Source organism: Takifugu rubripes, chromosome 20 (genome assembly GCF_901000725.2).
Source record: "Takifugu rubripes chromosome 20, fTakRub1.2, whole genome shotgun sequence".
Taxonomy (NCBI): domain Eukaryota; kingdom Metazoa; phylum Chordata; class Actinopteri; order Tetraodontiformes; family Tetraodontidae; genus Takifugu; species Takifugu rubripes.
In genome coordinates this window covers 17,040,174-17,059,025 of record NC_042304.1, presented here as the reverse complement: position 1 = coordinate 17,059,025, position 18,852 = coordinate 17,040,174, and the positions used below count along the sequence as shown (strand labels likewise).

At 49.7% G+C, this 18,852-nt stretch overlaps 1 protein-coding gene across 1 annotated transcript; it reads right to left on the bottom strand.

Moving 5' to 3' along the window:
* Positions 1–6,083: 6,083 nt before the first annotated feature.
* On the bottom strand, positions 6,084–18,852 carry LOC115247197 (uncharacterized). Its single transcript, XM_029828112.1, has 11 exons — positions 18,794–18,852; positions 16,400–16,509; positions 16,140–16,294; positions 15,828–15,938; positions 15,703–15,727; positions 15,559–15,603; positions 14,620–14,747; positions 14,308–14,418; positions 7,304–7,328; positions 7,160–7,204; positions 6,084–7,015 (listed from the first exon to the last, which is right to left on the bottom strand). Exons 2-11 carry the CDS (start codon positions 16,446–16,448, stop codon positions 6,792–6,794), a joined length of 918 nt encoding a protein of 305 aa, XP_029683972.1. The 5' UTR covers positions 16,449–16,509; positions 18,794–18,852; the 3' UTR covers positions 6,084–6,791.

Genomic DNA, 18,852 nt, shown 5'->3' with positions numbered 1-18,852 from the left:
TCAAACCAGGACGTTTGATCACTCTTTGCACCTCACCAATCACGTCACCATGGTTACAAACTCTCCTGATCAGTTGTGTGAATCCATCAATCATCAAATCATTAAATTTAGAATAATTTTTAAAACCTTTCTTTTGACCTACAAGGTCCTCAGAGGCCTAGCTCCATCCTACCTGGAGGAGCTAGTGATACCTTACCAGCCCAATAGACCGCTCCGCTCTCAGAATGCTGGTCTACTTGTGGTTCCCAGAGTTTCTAGGAGTAGAATGATGGGCCGAGCATTTAGCTACCAGGCCCCCCTGCTATGGAACCAGCTCCCTGTCCAGGCCCCCCTGCTATGGAACCAGCTCCTTGTCCAGGCCCCCTGCTAGGGAACCAGCTCCCTGTCCAGGCCCCCCTGCTATGGAACCAGCTCCCTGTCCAGGCCCCCTGCTAGGGAACCAGCTCCTTGTCCAGGCCCCCTGCTAGGGAACCAGCTCCCTGTCCAGGCCCCCCTGCTAGGGAACCAGCTCTGTCCAGGTACGGGAGGCTGACTCCATCGCTACTTTAAGATCAGACTTAAAACCTCCTCTTTGATGAAGCTTATTGTTACTAATTCTGTAGTTCCAGTTACTATCATAGACAGACAGATTATCACACTTAGGGGGTCGTCTCATCGTTAGGTCACATCTTAGCTGTGCTGCTATAGGCTATATTGATTGTATAAGACGCTATATAAATAAAGATTGATTTGAAAGATTGATTTGAAAGCTGTCAGCAGACCGTATCATAGCAACCAGTCTGGACTCACGGTGTTCGGCTGAAGGCGTCGTCCTCACGTGACCAGAACAGTCGACTAGGAGACACAAAAAGGTTCTTTTGATCATCTGAACACGGTTAGAACCTGATGTAAACACAACTGCAGTGCATTGTGGGAGAGACCCTGTGGTTGGTGCTCACCGTGGCAGCTGGCCTCCTGAGGGTGCTGCAAACAAACAAACAAACAAACAAACAAACAAACAAACAAACAAAGGTGTTGATTTCAGGAGAGAAGGTGCTGCAGCTCTGACTCTCGGCTGCTCGTTCCACTCACCGCTCCGTCAAGTTTGTAGGTCACATTTTCCTGGCAGAGCTTCAAGGTCACGGAGTCATTCGTGAGGTTCTGCACGTCAGCAGTCTTGTCTCCATCATCAGCAAAGGTGATCTGGACGGAAACAGGTCAGAACATTTTCATCAGCACTAAATCTTTACGGCTGAGCCAAGAGATCCTCACGTCAGGCTTCCATCAAGTCCTGGAAGTTTTGGGAACTTCCACAATGCCCCCTGTGACGTCACCACAGCGAAGAACATTCTCGGCCCTTACGGTGACGTCACCACCACGGCGAAGAACATTCTCGGCCCTTACGGTGACGTCACCACCACAGTGAAGACCACTCTCGGAACTTACGGAGTTTTTGGCCCATCTGAAAGACGTGTTTTCGGTGACCGTCGGTGCCGGGACCAGCTGATAGGTGAAGGAGCCGTCAGGGTTCTTGGTAACGTTACAGGTCAGCCGTTGTGGAGGGTCGGGGGGCGCAGAACCAGCCGAATGTTCGACCGAGGCTGGAAAAAGTTCAGAAATCCGAGCACATTATTAAATACCTGCGGGAAAGATCATCATCACGAACTTTCCCCCCGAATCTGAATGAAAAACGGGACCGAATCTTACCGTAAAAAATGATAATGAAGCACAGAGACGTGAAGCACATGTTTCTCATGGTTCCTTCTTTAATTCCGGATAGTGACGAGTCAACAAGGTTTGGAGCTTGTTAGCTCCTCCTGAAGCGCAGTGATTTGGTAGCGCCGCGTGTCGGAGCTTGGGTTGAAACACCTGTGTCACGTGACCGCTGTTTCGAAGCCTGTCATTGGCTCAGGGCGTTTCGACGCAGTCCAATCCAAGGACAGGTTTGATGGCACACGAGCTATATAAGATGCATTATTATGCTTCTAAATTGTTGGGTTGTGCGTAGATAGCGATTTGGAGAGTGAGAGTTTGAGTATGTTGGCGAGTACCACCAATAAGCGACGTTCTAGCCCAGGCCTGGCCAACCCGCGGCTCTTTGCCTGGTTCATGTGGCTCTAACGTTCATATCGAAGTTTGGGTTTGTGTTTTTTTAATGTGCGTGTTCGCTTCGCTTGCGCGTTAGATGAAAATACCGCAAAGTTTCTCAGTAGGGACGAGATCTTTTGAGTAAACAATTAGTGTCAAGTTCGCCTTCAAAATGGCAGGAAAACCTGCACGAACGCTTGGTGACCTGGTTCCGTGGTCCACAACTGAAAAGGCCACAGATCGCATCCCTCTGTTGCCCCTTTTAAATGCCCCGCACTGTTTTAATGCCCCGCCAGTCACAGGTGAGGCTGCAGCTGAGGTGGAGATGATCGATCTTTGTGAGGACCAACTGAAACCTGCTTTAAGGGAAGGGGCCATTGGGTTCTGGAAAAGTGTGCCAATGGGAAAATAACTCAATGTCAAACGGGCTGCGCTTAAGATCCTGTCAATATTTGGGTCAACAGACGTCTCGAGTCTGTGTTTTCTGTCCTGAAACACGTCTGCTCTGACTGACACCCGTGTGAAAGAACTGAATCCAAGCCAGATTTAGAGAGGATGGTTCAAAGCAAGGAATGCCAGAAGTCCCACTGAGCAACATGCACAGTAAGAGAAAAAAAGATATTTTAATTATATTCTTGTTTGTGGACTGTGACTGGCCCGTGGTCTGTAGAGGTCCAATTCTGTCATTATCATGTTGGTGTGGGACATTTACACTAAATCTGGCTGAGCAGAGGTGTGTGTGAGGAGGGATGAGGTGATGTTCCCGTGTGCACATGTGTGTGATGCGGCTCTTGGGCCCTGACTGGTTGGCCCGGCCTGCTCTAGGGGCAGCCCTGGCATCACTTAGCACTGACCTGGTGCCTTTCACTGCTGATGACTATGCAGCAATCAACCGTTGCCTGACAGTTTTAAGGCCATTCTGTCAGGCAAAGGTTGAGCTTTCTGAGGAAAGGGTCAGGGTCAAAGGCAATTCCTTTAGCCAAAATGCTGAGACACCATTTCAGCCGAGTGTGCCCAAATGGCTCCTTGTGTTGGTGCCACGCTTGCCAACCATTGGAAAATCATTTGAACAAAAAATTCAGTGGCTTGGAAAAGGTGAACTCCCCGTCTGTGGCAACCATCTTGGATCCACGATTTAAACAGGCTGGCTTTACTAATCAAAGAGTGTTCCAGTCTTATTGATGGGTCGGCAGAAGATGTGCCACTGGAGACTGCAACATCTGCCGCCTGGGCCTGCTGATGCGGGTCCGCCTCAACGTCAGTCAGGACGACGTGCTCTACGCCCTGAAGGCCGACTGACCCACACACTCATTGCTCTTTTAATTTAGGATTTTTGTTTACTGTCTCAATGTTGATTTTAACTTCATTTTGGGAGAATTTCCACTGTAAAAAATAAAAGCTCTACCCAAACTTCCCCGAGTCGTGTCTGCAGGAGCCGAAGGAGGCCGAGGGCCCCTCGAAGGGCCCTTTAAAGAGGCCTCAGCAGCTGCAACATTTCACACTTTCACTTCCTGATCAGACGTCGGCTGATTCAGAGAAAAGGTCACAAATTTCATCATAAATCAGCCTTTAATTCAAATCAGACAATCAACCAAAACATGATTTCAGTGACTAAAGTACGATCTAAGAAAAAAGAACCAAAGGATCAAAATAAAGTCGTAAATCTCAACAGGATCTCCTGACCCACCCAGGACGTCCCCGCGAGGACGGACGATAAAAGTCCCGTTTCAACGTTGGTTTGAATTTACTGACAGAAACGACCAATCAGAAATTCCTGTATCTATATTTCTTTTATCCATTTTAGAAACGTACATGTACACCCATTAACTACAGGACTAACCACGCCCATCACCCATTAACTCCAGGGCTAACCACGCCCATCACCCCAGAGCTAACCACGCCCATCACTCATCAACTCCAGAGCTAACCACACCCATCACTCATCAACTCCAGAGCTAACCACGCCCATCACCCAGAGCTAACCACGCCCATCACTCATCAACTCCAGAGCTAACCACGCCCATCACTCATCAACTCCAGAGCTAACCACACCCATCACTCATCAACTCCAGAGCTAACCACGCCCATCACCCAGAGCTAACCACGCCCATCACTCATCAACTCCAGAGCTAACCACACCCATCACTCATCAACTCCAGAGCTAACCACGCCCATCACCCAGAGCTAACCACGCCCGTCACTCATCAACTCCAGAGCTAACCACACCCATCACTCATCAACTCCAGAGCTAACCACGCCCATCACCCACCATCTCCAGAGCTAACCACGCCTGTTACGACCCTACCTTGTTTGTAACCCGAAAGGTAAAGGGACGCACATAAACCAAACAACAGAGCGGGTGGACTTTTCACGGGGAACTTTATGGAGTCCCTCAACAATATAGTACACAAACAAACAAAAATCCCGTCTGACAGAGAACAAAACAGGGATAACAGAAAGGGCCGCCACCTCTACCAGCCCAAAGAGGGACCGTCGGAGAGGGACCGACCTTCTAACCCTAACCCAAAACCACTAAACCCTAACACCGAACAAGGCCAAGGAAGCTCTGCCAGCGGGCGTGTGGGGATCCACGGATCCGCAGTCAGGCGGGTAAACACAGGAGCAGCTGTGGCAGGGAAGCGAGAGAGCCCGAACACGCCGCATCTGTGGCCTTAAGTAGGACAATGGCCAATTAGCCTCACCTGGAACACCTGGTCACAGGGAGAAAAGAAAACAGTTATTACTTGGGTCATCCCCTAGGGGGAGACAACGTAACAACGCCCATCACTCATTAACTCCAGGGCTAATCACGCCCATCACCCATCAACTCTGGGGCTAACCACGCCCATCACTCATCAACTCCAGGGCTAACCACGCCCACCACTCATTAACTCCAGGACTAACCACGCCCACCACTCACCAACTCCAGGGCTAACCACGTTCATCGCTCATGAACTCCAGGGCTAACCACGCCCACCACTCATCAACTCCAGGGCTAACCACGCCCACCACGCACCAACTCCAGGGCTAACCACGCCCATCACTCATTAACTCCATGGCTAACCACGCCCATCACGCATTAACTCCATGGCTAACCACGCCCATCACTCATGAACTCCAGGGATAACCACGCCCACCACTCATCAACTCCAGGGCTAACCACGCCCATCACTCATTAACTCCAGGGCTAACCACGCCCATCACCCCAGAGCTAACCACGCCCACCACTCATTAACTCCAGGACTAACCACGCCCACCACGCACCAACTCCAGGGCTAACCACGCCCATCACTCATTAACTCCATGGCTAACCACGCCCATCACTCATTAACTCCATTGCTAACCACGCCCATCACGCATTAACTCCATGGCTAACCACGCCCATCACTCATGAACTCCAGGGCTAACCACGCCCACCACTCATCAACTCCAGGGCTAACCACGCCCATCACTCATTAACTCCGGGGCTAACCACGCCCATCACCCCAGAGCTAACCACGCCCACCACTCATTAACTCCAGGACTAACCACGCCCACCACGCACCAACTCCAGGGCTAACCACGCCCATCACTCATTAACTCCATGGCTAACCACGCCCATCACTCATTAACTCCATTGCTAACCACGCCCATCACGCATTAACTCCATGGCTAACCACGCCCATCACTCATTAACTCCAGGGCTAACCACGCCCACCACTCATTAACTCCAGGGCTAACCACGCCCACCACTCATTAACTCCGGGGCTAACCACGCCCATCACCCATTAACTCCAGGACTAACCACGCCCATCACCCATTAACTCCAGGACTAACCACGCCCACCACTCATTAACTCCAGGGCTAGCCACGCCCACCACTCATTAACTCCGGGGCTAGCCACGCCCACCACTCATTAACTCCGGGGCTAACCACGCTGTTAGGTTCAAACGACCTAAAACATGAGAGAAACAAATGAGGCAAAGACAACAGTTCTGAATTTTACTTGCAAGGAGGCAGAGAGATGTGCTCAGTTCCAGGTCTCCAACACGTTCTGAGGCACAACTTCCACCATCCTTCTTTTATTGAGATTAGGAGGTCCCTGGTTACAGAATTCAATGTGTCTAAGGGAGGGGAAACGCAAGATAGCAGGTCCCAAACAGAGCAAGAAACTAAATCACAATGGTGAGATTATACGTAGGCCGTGTCACGTGACAGGAGACAGCGAATGAGCATCAACGTGCAACATCGCCCGCCGAGCCGTCAAGTGCACCAAAGGTGTGATGGTGTCACATTGTTCTAGTTAATTTCCTCATGGAACAACTGTCTTACGCAGGTTTAAAGGATCAGGAAATCCTAGTAATCAATTGACCATAATAAAGTGTATATAAATGGTCTGTATTTGTCTTAAATGTAATAATATTTTGACTGACAAAAATTGCCAGTAAGAAATGAACGGTATCGGTATCGTATCGAATCCCAAGTGTGGTATCGCCCGTCCTTACTATGTGTTCACCACAATATTCATTATATTACATATATGCTGTATATTGTATTATATCGTTTGGTACTGTTTCTATAGTTATAACTTGTTAGTTATTCAGATATTATTAATAATATATAATAATTCTCCAGCTTCCACAGTGGAATCTTCTCCAGAACCTTCAGCTTTGATCCTGTTGTGTGAACAAACTCAGAACTCCTCCTTCCACAGGAGGAAGTTCTGAATCCTGCTGAAATTCCTCTTAATGAGATTCTGACACAGTTTTCATCTCCAGCAGCGGAACCTCCACAGTGGTGCTGCTCTTCACACTCGGTTCCTCGTCAGATCCTCTGCTGCATCTGGGATGGATCCTTCTGTAGAACACCAGCGCCAGCACCAGCACCCCCACCACCACCAGCACCAGCACCCCCACCACCAGCAGGACGTCCCGGACCGGTGGACACCAGTCGTCACTCAGACACCAACCTGTGGAGTCAAACCAGGACGTTTGATCCCTCTTTGCACCTCACCAATCACGTCACCATGGTTACAAACTCTCCCGATCAGTGTGCATCCATCAATCATCAAAGCTGTCAGCAGACCGTATCATAGCAACCAGTCTGGACTCACGGTGTTCGGCCGAAGGCGTCGTCCTCTCGTGACCAGAACAGTTGACTAGAAGACACAAAAAGGTTCTTTTGATCATCTGAACACGGTTAGAACCTGAACACAACTGCAGTGCATTGTGGGAGAGACCCTGTGGTTGGTGCTCACCGTGGCAGCTGGCCTCCTGAGGGTTCTGCAAACAAACAAACAAACAAACAAACAAAGGTGTTGGTTTCAGGAGAGAAGGTGCTGCAGCTCTGACTCTCGGCTGCTCGCTCCACTCACCGCTCCGTCAAGTTTGTAGGTCACATTTTCCTGGCAGAGCTTCAAGGTCACGGAGTCATTCGTGAGGTTCAGCACGTCAGCAGTCTTGTCTCCATCATCAGCAAAGGTGATCTGGACGGAAACAGGTCAGAACATTTTCATCAGCACTAAATCTTTACGGCTGAGCCAAGAGATCCTCACGTCAGGCTTCCATCAAGTCCTGGAAGTTTTGGGAACTTCCACAATGCCCCCTGTGACGTCACCACAGCGAAGAACATTCTCGGCCCTTACGGTGACGTCACCACCACGGCGAAGAACATTCTTGGCCCTTACGGTGACGTCACCACCACAGTGAAGACCATTCTCGGAACTTACGGAGTTTTTGGCCCATCTGAAAGACGTGTTTTCGGTGACCGTCGGTGCCGGGACCAGCTGATAGGTGAAGGAGCCGTCAGGGTTCTTGGTAACGTTACAGGTCAGCTGTTGTGGAGGGTCGGGGGCCGCAGAACCAGCTGAATGTTCGACCGAGGCTGGAAAAAGTTCAGAAATCCGAGCACATTATTAAATACCTGCGGGAAAGATCATCATCACGAACTTTCCCCCCGAATCTGAATGAAAAATGGGACCGAATCTTACCGTAAAAAATGATAATGAAGCACAGAGACGTGAAGCACATGTTTCTCATGGTTCCTTCTTTAATTCCGGATAGTGACGAGTCAACAAGGTTTGGAGCTTGTTAGCTCCTCCTGAAGCGCAGTGATTTGGTAGCGCCGCGTGTCGGAGCTTGGGTTGAAACACCTGTGTCACGTGACCGCTGTTTCGAAGCCTGTCATTGGCTCAGGGCGTTTCGACGCAGTCCAATCCAAGGACAGGTTTGATGGCACACGAGCTATATAAGATGCATTATTATGCTTCTAAATTGTTGGGTTGTGCGTAGATAGCGATTTGGAGAGTGAGAGTTTGAGTATGTTGGCGAGTACCACCAATAAGCGACGTTCTAGCCCAGGCCTGGCCAACCCGGATGCGGCTCTTTGCCTGGTTCATGTGGCTCTAACGTTCATATCGAAGTTTGGGTTTGTGTTTTTTTAATGTGCGTGTTCGCTTCGCTTGCGCGTTAGATGAAAATACCGCAAAGTTTCTCAGTAGGGACGAGATCTTTTGAGTAAACAATTAGTGTCAAGTTCGCCTTCAAAATGGCAGGAAAACCTGCACGAACGCTTGGTGACCTGGTTCCGTGATCCACAACTGAAAAGGCCACAGATCGCATCCCTCTGTTGCCCCTTTTAAATGCCCCGCACTGTTTTAATGCCCCGCCAGTCACAGGTGAGGCTGCAGCTGAGGTGGAGATGATCGATCTTTGTGAGGACCAACTGAAACCTGCTTTAAGGGAAGGGGCCATTGGGTTCTGGAAAAGTGTGCCAATGGGAAAATAACTCAATGTCAAACGGGCTGCGCTTAAGATCCTGTCAGTATTTGGGTCAACAGACGTCTCGAGTCTGTGTTTTCTGTCCTGAAACACGTCTGCTCTGACTGACACCCGTGTGAAAGAACTGAATCCAAGCCAGATTTGGAGAGGATGGTTCAAAGCAAGGAATGCCAGAAGTCCCACTGAGCAACATGCACAGTAAGAGAAAAAAAGATATTTTAATTATATTCTTGTTTGTGGACTGTGACTGGCCCGTGGTCTGGAGAGGTCCAATTCTGTCATTATCATGTTGGTGTGGGACATTTACAATAAATCTGGCTGAGCAGAGGTGTGTGTGAGGAGGGATGAGGTGATGTTCCCGTGTGCACATGTGTGTGATGCGGCTCTTGGGCCCTGACTGGTTGGCCCGGCCTGCTCTAGGGGCAGCCCTGGCATCACTTAGCACTGACCTGGTGCCTTTCACTGCTGATGACTATGCAGCAATCAACCGTTGCCTGACAGTTTTAAGGCCATTCTGTCAGGCAAAGGTTAAGCTTTCTGAGGAAAGGGTCAGGGTCAAAGGCAACTCCTTTAGCCAAAATGCTGAGACACCATTTCAGCCGAGTGTGCCCAAATGGCTCCTTGTGTTGGTGCCACGCTTGCCAACCATTGGAAAATCATTTGAACAAAAAATTCAGTGGCTTGGAAAAGGTGAACTCCCCGTCTGTGGCAACCATCTTGGATCCACGATTTAAACAGGCTGGCTTTACTAATCAAAGAGTGTTCCAGTCTTATTGATGGGTCGGCAGAAGATGTGCCACTGGAGACTGCAACATCTGCCGCCTGGGCCTGCTGATGCGGGTCCGCCTCAACGTCAGTCAGGACGACGTGCTCTACGCCCTGAAGGCCGACTGACCCACACACTCATTGCTCTTTTAATTTAGGATTTTTGTTTACTGTCTCAATGTTGATTTTAACTTCATTTTGGGAGAATTTCCACTGTAAAAAATAAAAGCTCTACCCAAACTTCCCCGAGTCGTGTCTGCAGGAGCCGAAGGAGGCCGAGGGCCCCTCGAAGGGCCCTTTAAAGAGGCCTCAGCAGCTGCAACATTTCACACTTTCACTTCCTGATCAGACGTCAGCTGATTCAGAGAAAAGGTCACAAATTTCATCATAAATCAGCCTTTAATTCAAATCAGACAATCAACCAAAACATGATTTCAGTGACTAAAGTACGATTTAAGAAAAAAGAACCAAAGGATCAAAATAAAGTCGTAAATCTCAACAGGATCTCCTGACCCACCCAGGACGTCCCCGCGAGGACGGACGATAAAAGTTCCGTTTCAACGTTGGTTTGAATTTACTGACAGAAACGACCAATCAGAAATTCCTGTATCTATATTTCTTTTATCCATTTTAGAAACGTACATGTACACCCATTAACTACAGGACTAACCACGCCCATCACCCATTAACTCCAGGGCTAACCACGCCCATCACCCCAGAGCTAACCACGCCCATCACTCATCAACTCCAGAGCTAACCACACCCATCACTCATCAACTCCAGAGCTAACCACGCCCATCACCCAGAGCTAACCACGCCCATCACTCATCAACTCCAGAGCTAACCACGCCCATCACTCATCAACTCCAGAGCTAACCACACCCATCACTCATCAACTCCAGAGCTAACCACGCCCATCACCCAGAGCTAACCACGCCCATCACTCATCAACTCCAGAGCTAACCACACCCATCACTCATCAACTCCAGAGCTAACCACGCCCATCACCCAGAGCTAACCACGCCCGTCACTCATCAACTCCAGAGCTAACCACACCCATCACTCATCAACTCCAGAGCTAACCACGCCCATCACCCACCATCTCCAGAGCTAACCACGCCCATCACCCATCAACTCCAGGGCTAACCACGCCTGTTACGACCCTACCTTGTTTGTAACCCGAAAGGTAAAGGGACGCACATAAACCAAACAACAGAGCGGGTGGACTTTTCACGGGGAACTTTATGGAGTCCCTCAACAATATAGTACACAAACAAACAAAAATCCCGTCTGACAGAGAACAAAACAGGGATAACAGAAAGGGCCGCCACCTCTACCAGCCCAAAGAGGGACCGTCGGAGAGGGACCGACCTTCTAACCCTAACCCAAAACCACTAAACCCTAACACCGAACAAGGCCAAGGAAGCTCTGCCAGCGGGCGTGTGGGGATCCACGGATCCGCAGTCAGGCGGGTAAACACAGGAGCAGCTGTGGCAGGGAAGCGAGAGAGCCCGAACACACCGCATCTGTGGCCTTAAGTAGGACAATGGCCAATTAGCCTCACCTGGAACACCTGGTCACAGGGAGAAAAGAAAACAGTTATTACTTGGGTCATCCCCTAGGGGGAGACAACGTAACAACGCCCATCACTCATTAACTCCAGGGCTAATCACGCCCATCACCCATCAACTCTGGGGCTAACCACGCCCATCACTCATCAACTCCAGGGCTAACCACGCCCACCACTCATTAACTCCAGGACTAACCACGCCCACCACTCACCAACTCCAGGGCTAACCACGTTCATCGCTCATGAACTCCAGGGCTAACCACGCCCACCACTCATCAACTCCAGGGCTAACCACGCCCACCACGCACCAACTCCAGGGCTAACCACGCCCATCACTCATTAACTCCATGGCTAACCACGCCCATCACGCATTAACTCCATGGCTAACCACGCCCATCACTCATGAACTCCAGGGCTAACCACGCCCACCACTCATCAACTCCAGGGCTAACCACGCCCATCACTCATTAACTCCAGGGCTAACCACGCCCATCACCCCAGAGCTAACCACGCCCACCACTCATTAACTCCAGGACTAACCACGCCCACCACGCACCAACTCCAGGGCTAACCACGCCCATCACTCATTAACTCCATGGCTAACCACGCCCATCACTCATTAACTCCATTGCTAACCACGCCCATCACGCATTAACTCCATGGCTAACCACGCCCATCACTCATTAACTCCATGGCTAACCACGCCCACCACTCATTAACTCCATGGCTAACCACGCCCACCACTCATTAACTCCGGGGCTAACCACGCCCATCACCCATTAACTCCAGGACTAACCACGCCCATCACCCATTAACTCCAGGACTAACCACGCCCACCACTCATTAACTCCAGGGCTAGCCACGCCCACCACTCATTAACTCCGGGGCTAGCCACGCCCACCACTCATTAACTCCGGGGCTAACCACGCTGTTAGGTTCAAACGACCTAAAACATGAGAGAAACAAATGAGGCAAAGACAACAGTTCTGAATTTTACTTGCAAGGAGGCAGAGAGATGTGCTCAGTTCCAGATCTCCAACACGTTCTGAGGCACAACTTCCACCATCCTTCTTTTATTGAGATTAGGAGGTCCCTGGTTACAGAATTCAATGTGTCTAAGGGAGGGGAAACGCAAGATAGCAGGTCCCAAACAGAGCAAGAAACTAAATCACAATGGTGAGATTATACGTAGGCCGTGTCACGTGACAGGAGACAGCGAATGAGCATCAACGTGCAACATCGCCCGCCGAGCCGTCAAGTGCACCAAAGGTGTGATGGTGTCACATTGTTCTAGTTAATTTCCTCATGGAACAACTGTCTTACGCAGGTTTAAAGGATCAGGAAATCCTAGTAATCAATTGACCATAATAAAGTGTATATAAATGGTCTGTATTTGTCTTAAATGTAATAATATTTTGACTGACAAAAATTGCCAGTAAGAAATGAACGGTATCGGTATCGTATCGAATCCCAAGTGTGGTATCGCCCGTCCTTACTATGTGTTCACCACAATATTCATTATATTACATATATGCTGTATATTGTATTATATCTTTCAGTACTGTTTCCATTTCTGTAGTTATAACTTGTTAGTTATTCAGATATTATTAATAATATATATAATAATTCTCCAGCTTACACAGTGGAATCTTCTCCAGAACCTTCAGCTTTGATCCTGTTTGTGTGAACAAACTCAGAACTCCTCCTTCCACAGGAGGAAGTTCTGAATCCTGCTGAAATTCCTCTTAATGAGATTCTGACACAGTTTTCATCTCCGGCAGCGGATCCTCCACAGCGCTGCTGCTCTTCACACTCGGTCCCTCCTCAGATCCTCTGCTGCATCTGGGATGGATCCTTCCGTAGAACACCAGCGCCAGCGCCCCCACCAGCACCAGCACCACCGCCCCCACCACCGGTGGACACCAGTCGTCACTCAGACACCAACCTGTGGAGTCAAACCAGGAAGTTTGATCACTCTTTGCACCTCACCAATCACGTCACCATGGTTACAAACTCTCCTGATCAGTGTGCATCCATCAATCATCAAATCATTAAATTTAGAATAATCTTTAAAACCCTCCTCCTGACCTACCAGGTCCTCAGAGGCCTCACTCCATCCTACCTGGATGAGCTCGTGACACCTTACCAGCCCAATAGACCGCTCCGCTCTCAGAATGCTGGTCTACTTGTGGTTCCCAGAGTTTCTAGGAGTAGAATGGGGGGCCGAGCATTTAGCTACCAGGCCCCCCTGCTATGGAACCAGCTCCCTGTCCAGGCCCCCCTGCTATGGAACCAGCTCCCTGTCCAGGCCCCCCAGCTGTGGAACCAGCTCCCTGTCCAGGTACGGGAGGCTGACTCCATCGCTACTTTTAAGATCAGACTTAAAACCTTCCTCTTTGATGAAGCTTATTGCTACTAATTCTGTAGTTCCAGTTACTATCATAGACAGACAAATTATCATATTTAGGGGGTCGTCTAATCATTAGGTCACATCTTAGCTGTGCTGTTATAGGCCGAGGCTGCCGGGGTCCGGAAACATGATCACCTGACAGGCCTCTGGTACCCCACTGGGTCATGGTTTCCCTTCCCCTCCCCTCCTCTCCTTTCCTCTCCTCTCCCCACCTCTTCTCCCCCCCCCTCCTCTTCTCCCCCCCCCCCCATCAGCAGCAGGGCCCCCCTACATGAGCCTGGTCCTGCTCAAGGTTTCTTCCTGTTAAAGGGGAGTTTTTCCTGCCACTGTTCCTTGTTGGGGTCAGGCCCTGGGATTCTGGAAAGCACCTTGAAACAATTTTGATTGTACAAGATGCTATATAAATAAAGATTTATTTGAAAGCTGTCAGCAGACCGTATCATAGCAACCAGTCTGGACTCACGGTGATCGTCCGAAGGCGGCGTCCTCACGTGACCAGAACAGTCGACTAGGAGACACAAAAAGGTTCTTTTGATCATCTGAACACGGTTAGAACCTGATGTAAACACAACTGCAGTGCATTGTGGGAGAGACCCTGTGGTTGGTGCTCACCGTGGCAGCTGGCCTTCTGAGGGTTCTGCAAACAAACAAACAAACAAACAAACAAACAAACAAAGGTGTTGGTTTCAGGAGAGAAGGTGCTGCAGCTCTGACCCTCGGCTGCTCGCTCCACTCACCGCTCCGTGATTTTCGTAGGTCACATTTTCCTGGCAGAGCTTCAAGGTCACGGAGTCATTAGTGAGATTCAGCACGTCAGCAGTCTTGTTTCCATCATCAGCAAAGGTGATCTGGACGGAAACAGGTCAGAACATTTTCATCAGCACTAAATCTTTACGGCTGAGCCAAGAGATCCTCACGTCAGGCTTCCATCAAGTCCTGGAAGTTTTGGGAACTTCCACAATGCCCCCTGTGACGTCACCACAGCGAAGAAGATTCTCGGCCCTTACGGTGACGTCACCACCACGGTGAAGAACATTCTCGGCACTTACGGAGTTTTTGGCCCATCTGAAAGACGTGTATTCGGTGACCGTCGGTGCCGGGACCAGCTGATAGGTGAAGGAGCCGTCAGGGTTCTTGGTACCGTTACAGGTCAGCTGAGCGTCGGGGCTGTCTGAGGCTGGAAAAAGTTCATAAATCCGAGCACATGATTAAATACCTGTGGAAAAGATCATCACAAACTTTCCCCCCGAATCTGAATCAAAAAATCAATAAAGCATTTAGCTACCAGGCCCCCCTGCTATGGAACCAGCTCCCTGTCCAGGCCCCCCTGCTATGGAACCAGCTCCCTGTCCAGGCCCCCCTGCTATGGAACCAGCTCCCTGTCCAGGCCCCCCTGCTATGGAACCAGCTCCCTGTCCAGGTACGGGAGGCTGACTCCATCGCTACTTTTAAGATCAGACTTAAAACCTTCCTCTTTGAAAAAGCTTATTGCTACTAATTCTGTAGTTCCAGTTACTGTCATAGACAGACAGATTATCACACTTAGGGGGTCGTCTAATCGTTAGGTCACATTTAGCTGTGCTGCTATAGGCCGAGGCTGCCGGGGTCTGGAAACATGATCACCTGACAGGCCTCTGTCACCCCACTGGGTCATGGTTTCCCTTCCCCTCCCTTCCCTTCCCTTCCCTTCCCCTCCCCTCCCCTCCTCTCCTCTCCTCTCCTCTCCTCTCCTCTCCTCTCCTCTCCTCTCCTCCCCCCCCCCCCCCCCCCCCCATCAGCAGTAGGGCCCCCCTACATGAGCCTGGTCCTGCTCAAGGTTTCTTCCTGTTAAAGGGGAGTTTTTCCTGCCACTGTTCCTTGTTGGGGGTCAGGCCCTGGGATTCTGGAAAGCGCCTTGAAACAATTTTGATTGTACAAGATGCTATATAAATAAAGATTGATTTGAAAGCTGTCAGCAGACCGTATCATAGCAACCAGTCAGGACTCACGGTGATTGGCCGAAGGCGGCGTCCTCACGTGACCAGAACAGTCGACTAGGAGACACAAAAAGGTTCTTTTGATCATCTGAACACGGTTAGAACCTGAACACAACTGCAGTGCATTGTGGGAGAGACCCTGTGGTTGGTGCTCACCGTGGCAGCTGGCCTCCTGAGGGTTCTGCAAACAAACAAACAAACAAACAAACAAACAAACAAAGGTGTTGGTTTCAGGAGAGAAGGTGCTGCAGCTCTGACCCTCGGCTGCTCGCTCCACTCACCGCTCCGTGATTTTCGTAGGTCACATTTTCCTGGCAGAGCTTCAAGGTCACGGAGTCATTCGTGAGGTTCTGCACGTCAGCAGTCTTGTCTCCATCATCAGCAAAGGTGATCTGGACGGAAACAGGTCAGAACATTTTCATCAGCACTAAATCTTTACGGCTGAGCCAAGAGATCCTCACGTCAGGCTTCCATCAAGTCCTGGAAGTTTTGGGAACTTCCACAATGCCCCCTGTGACGTCACCACAGCGAAGAACATTCTCGGCCCTTACGGTGACGTCACCACCACAGTGAAGAACATTCTCGGCACTTACGGAGTTTTTGGCCCAGCTGAAAGACGTGTATTCGTTGACCGTCGGTGCCGGGACCAGCTGATAGGTGAAGGAGCCGTCAGGGTTCTTGGTACCGTTACAGGTCAGCTGTTGTGGAGGGTCGGGGGGCGCAGAACCAGCCGAATGTTCGATCGAGGCTGGAAAAAGTTCATAAATCCGAGCACATGATTAAATACCTGTGGAAAAGATCATCACAAACTTTCCCCCCGAATCTGAATCAAAAATGAAAAAAAGAATTTTACCGTAGAAACTGAGAATGAAGCACAGAGACGTGAAGCACAGGTTTCTCATGGTTCCTTCCTAAATCCCGGATAGTGATGAGTCAACAAGGTTTGGAGCTTGTTCACTCTTTCTGAAGAGAAGTGAAAAAGAGTGGTAGCGCCGCGTGTCGGAGCTTATAACACCTGTGTCACGTCACCGCTGTCGAAGCCTGTCATTGGCTCACGGCGTTTCGATGCAGTCCGATCCAAGGACCGGTTTGACAGGTTTGAGTGGTTTGATGGCACACCAGCTACTTTAAGGGAGGGATTGAGTCCTGGAAAAGTGTGCCAATGGAAAAATACCCCAATGTCAAACGGGCTGCGCTTAAGATCCTGTCAGTATTTGGGTCAACAGACGTCTCGAGTCTGTGTTTTCTGTCCTGAAACACGTCTGTTCTGACTGACACCCGTGTGAAAGAACTGAATCCAAGCCAGATTTGGAGAGGATTGTTCAAAGCAAGGAATGCCAGAAGTCCCACTGAGCAACATGCACAGTGAGAGAAAAAAATATATTTTAATTATTATATTTTTGTTTGTGGACTGTGACTGGCCCGTGGTCTGTAGAGGTCCAATTCTGTCATTATCATGTTGGTGTGGGACATTTACAATAAATCTGGCTGAGCAGAGGTGTGTGTGAGGAGGGATGAGGTGATGTTCATGTGTGCACATGTGTGTGATGCGGCTCTTGGGCCCTGACTGGTTGGCCCGGCCTGCTCTAGGGGCAGCCCTGGCATCACTTAGCACTGACCTGGTGCCTTTCACTGCTGATGACTATGCAGCAATCAACCGTTGCCTGACAGTTTTGAGGCCATTCTATCAGGCAAAGGTTGAGCTTTCTGAGGAAAGGGTCAGGGTCAAAGGCAACTCCTTTAGCCAAAAAGCTGAGACACCATTTCAGCCGAGTGCGCCCAAATGGCTCCTTGTGTTGGTGCCACGCTTGCCAACCATTGGAACAAAAAATTCAGTGGCTTGGAAAAGGTGAACTTCCCGTCTGTGGCAACCATCTTGGATCCACGATTTTAACAGGCTGGCTTTACTAATCAAAGAGTGTTCCAGTCTTATTGATGGGTCGGCAGAAGATGTGCCACTGGAGACTGCAACAGCAGAAAAAAACTGAAGACAAATAACTTGTCTGCTTCTGTGAATAATCATTCCAAATCAAACACACAAGTCCCCAAATGACATTATCTTTAAAGGTTTTCCTTAAAAACACGTCACACACACAAAAACAATGTTTCTGAATTCAAACACCACGGTCATTTGCAAAGTAGGAAGGAGCTCTGATCCTGTTGTGTTATGGGGAGTCAAGGAGGCCTGGACCCAGACGCAGAGTAGAGGATATGGCTCTTTATTAATAACAAAAGGTGCAAAACAAGGAGTCAATCAAAGTAGCAACGAAAGTCAATTCTAGCAAAGTAACAACAGAAAATCTACGAACTAACGTCACCATAAAGAAAAAACCGTCAAGAAAAAGTACAAATGAAAACGCAGTGACGAGGCACTGGAACAAACTCACAGGCGAGAAGAAACCACGGAAACAGGAGGCGAAAACTAGAAATCACAACGGATGGGAGCTCGATGCAGTGGCGAACAACAACCCGGCACAGGAGGCACCGAGCTGCAGGTGCGTCAGCGGCTCCGCGGCTCAGCGCTCCCCGGGGATCGGCCCTCCCCTGGCGGTCGCTCCCCGGGGATCGGCCCTCCCCTGGCGGTCGCTCCTGCAGGTGAAGGGAGGAGGGAAGAAACGAGTCGCGTTCAAGAACCACAACGTGTTGGGGACTTTAGTACAGTTTTTAAATAAATCTCAAAGTGTTTAACAAACCCTTAATATCATTCGCATTTATTCTTTAGGTTAATCTTGTGTTTTAGATTAAGGGGGCGAGCATCTGCATATTTTATTGTAAAGATAATATGATCATTATTTGGTATGAATGAACAAAACACCTGGATGAGCACACGATGAGCTTTTATTGGTGTCATGGGATTGAAACAGCTTCAGTCGTGCTCTTTAGAGGTTGCCATGGCTACAGCTGACCACCAAATGTCACTAAAGTCTTGAAGCTTTGGCTCTTGTTCGGCACAACTGTGAGGAAAGTCTCAGTGCTTCGTGAGGCTTCACCTGCCCACCACGAATTCTGGAATATTCCGGAATGGCCCCGCCCACGGCCCCGCCCCCCCACACACCGTGTGCACCACACTAAAATGGCCACTAGGTGTCGCGCTCTACAAAGAAAACAATCCGCACGTGAACGCAACATTTTAATGTTTTATTGCAAATGAGACAAAAATCAATCACCCAAGATGATTTTTAAAACGTGATCAAAGTGTTCAGGAGCGGCAGCATGAAAACGCCTCTCAGGTGAGCAGGAAACACACCTGAGTGTTGAGCAGAGAGGCGACAGGACGGAGCGGCCGCGCGCGCACACACGCCGCTG

Excerpts from the sequence above, each read along its gene's own strand:
- LOC115247197 (XM_029828112.1), bottom strand. The coding sequence starts at position 16,448 with ATGAGAAACCTGTGCTTCACGTCTCTGTGCTTCATTCTCAGTTTCTAC. Across the intron at positions 16,295-16,399 it reads CTTCATTCTCAGTTTCTACG|CCTCGATCGAACATTCGGCT; the intron begins GTAAAATTCTTT and ends AACTTTTTCCAG. Across the intron at positions 15,939-16,139 it reads TCAGCTGGGCCAAAAACTCC|ATCACCTTTGCTGATGATGG; the intron begins GTAAGTGCCGAG and ends GTTTCCGTCCAG.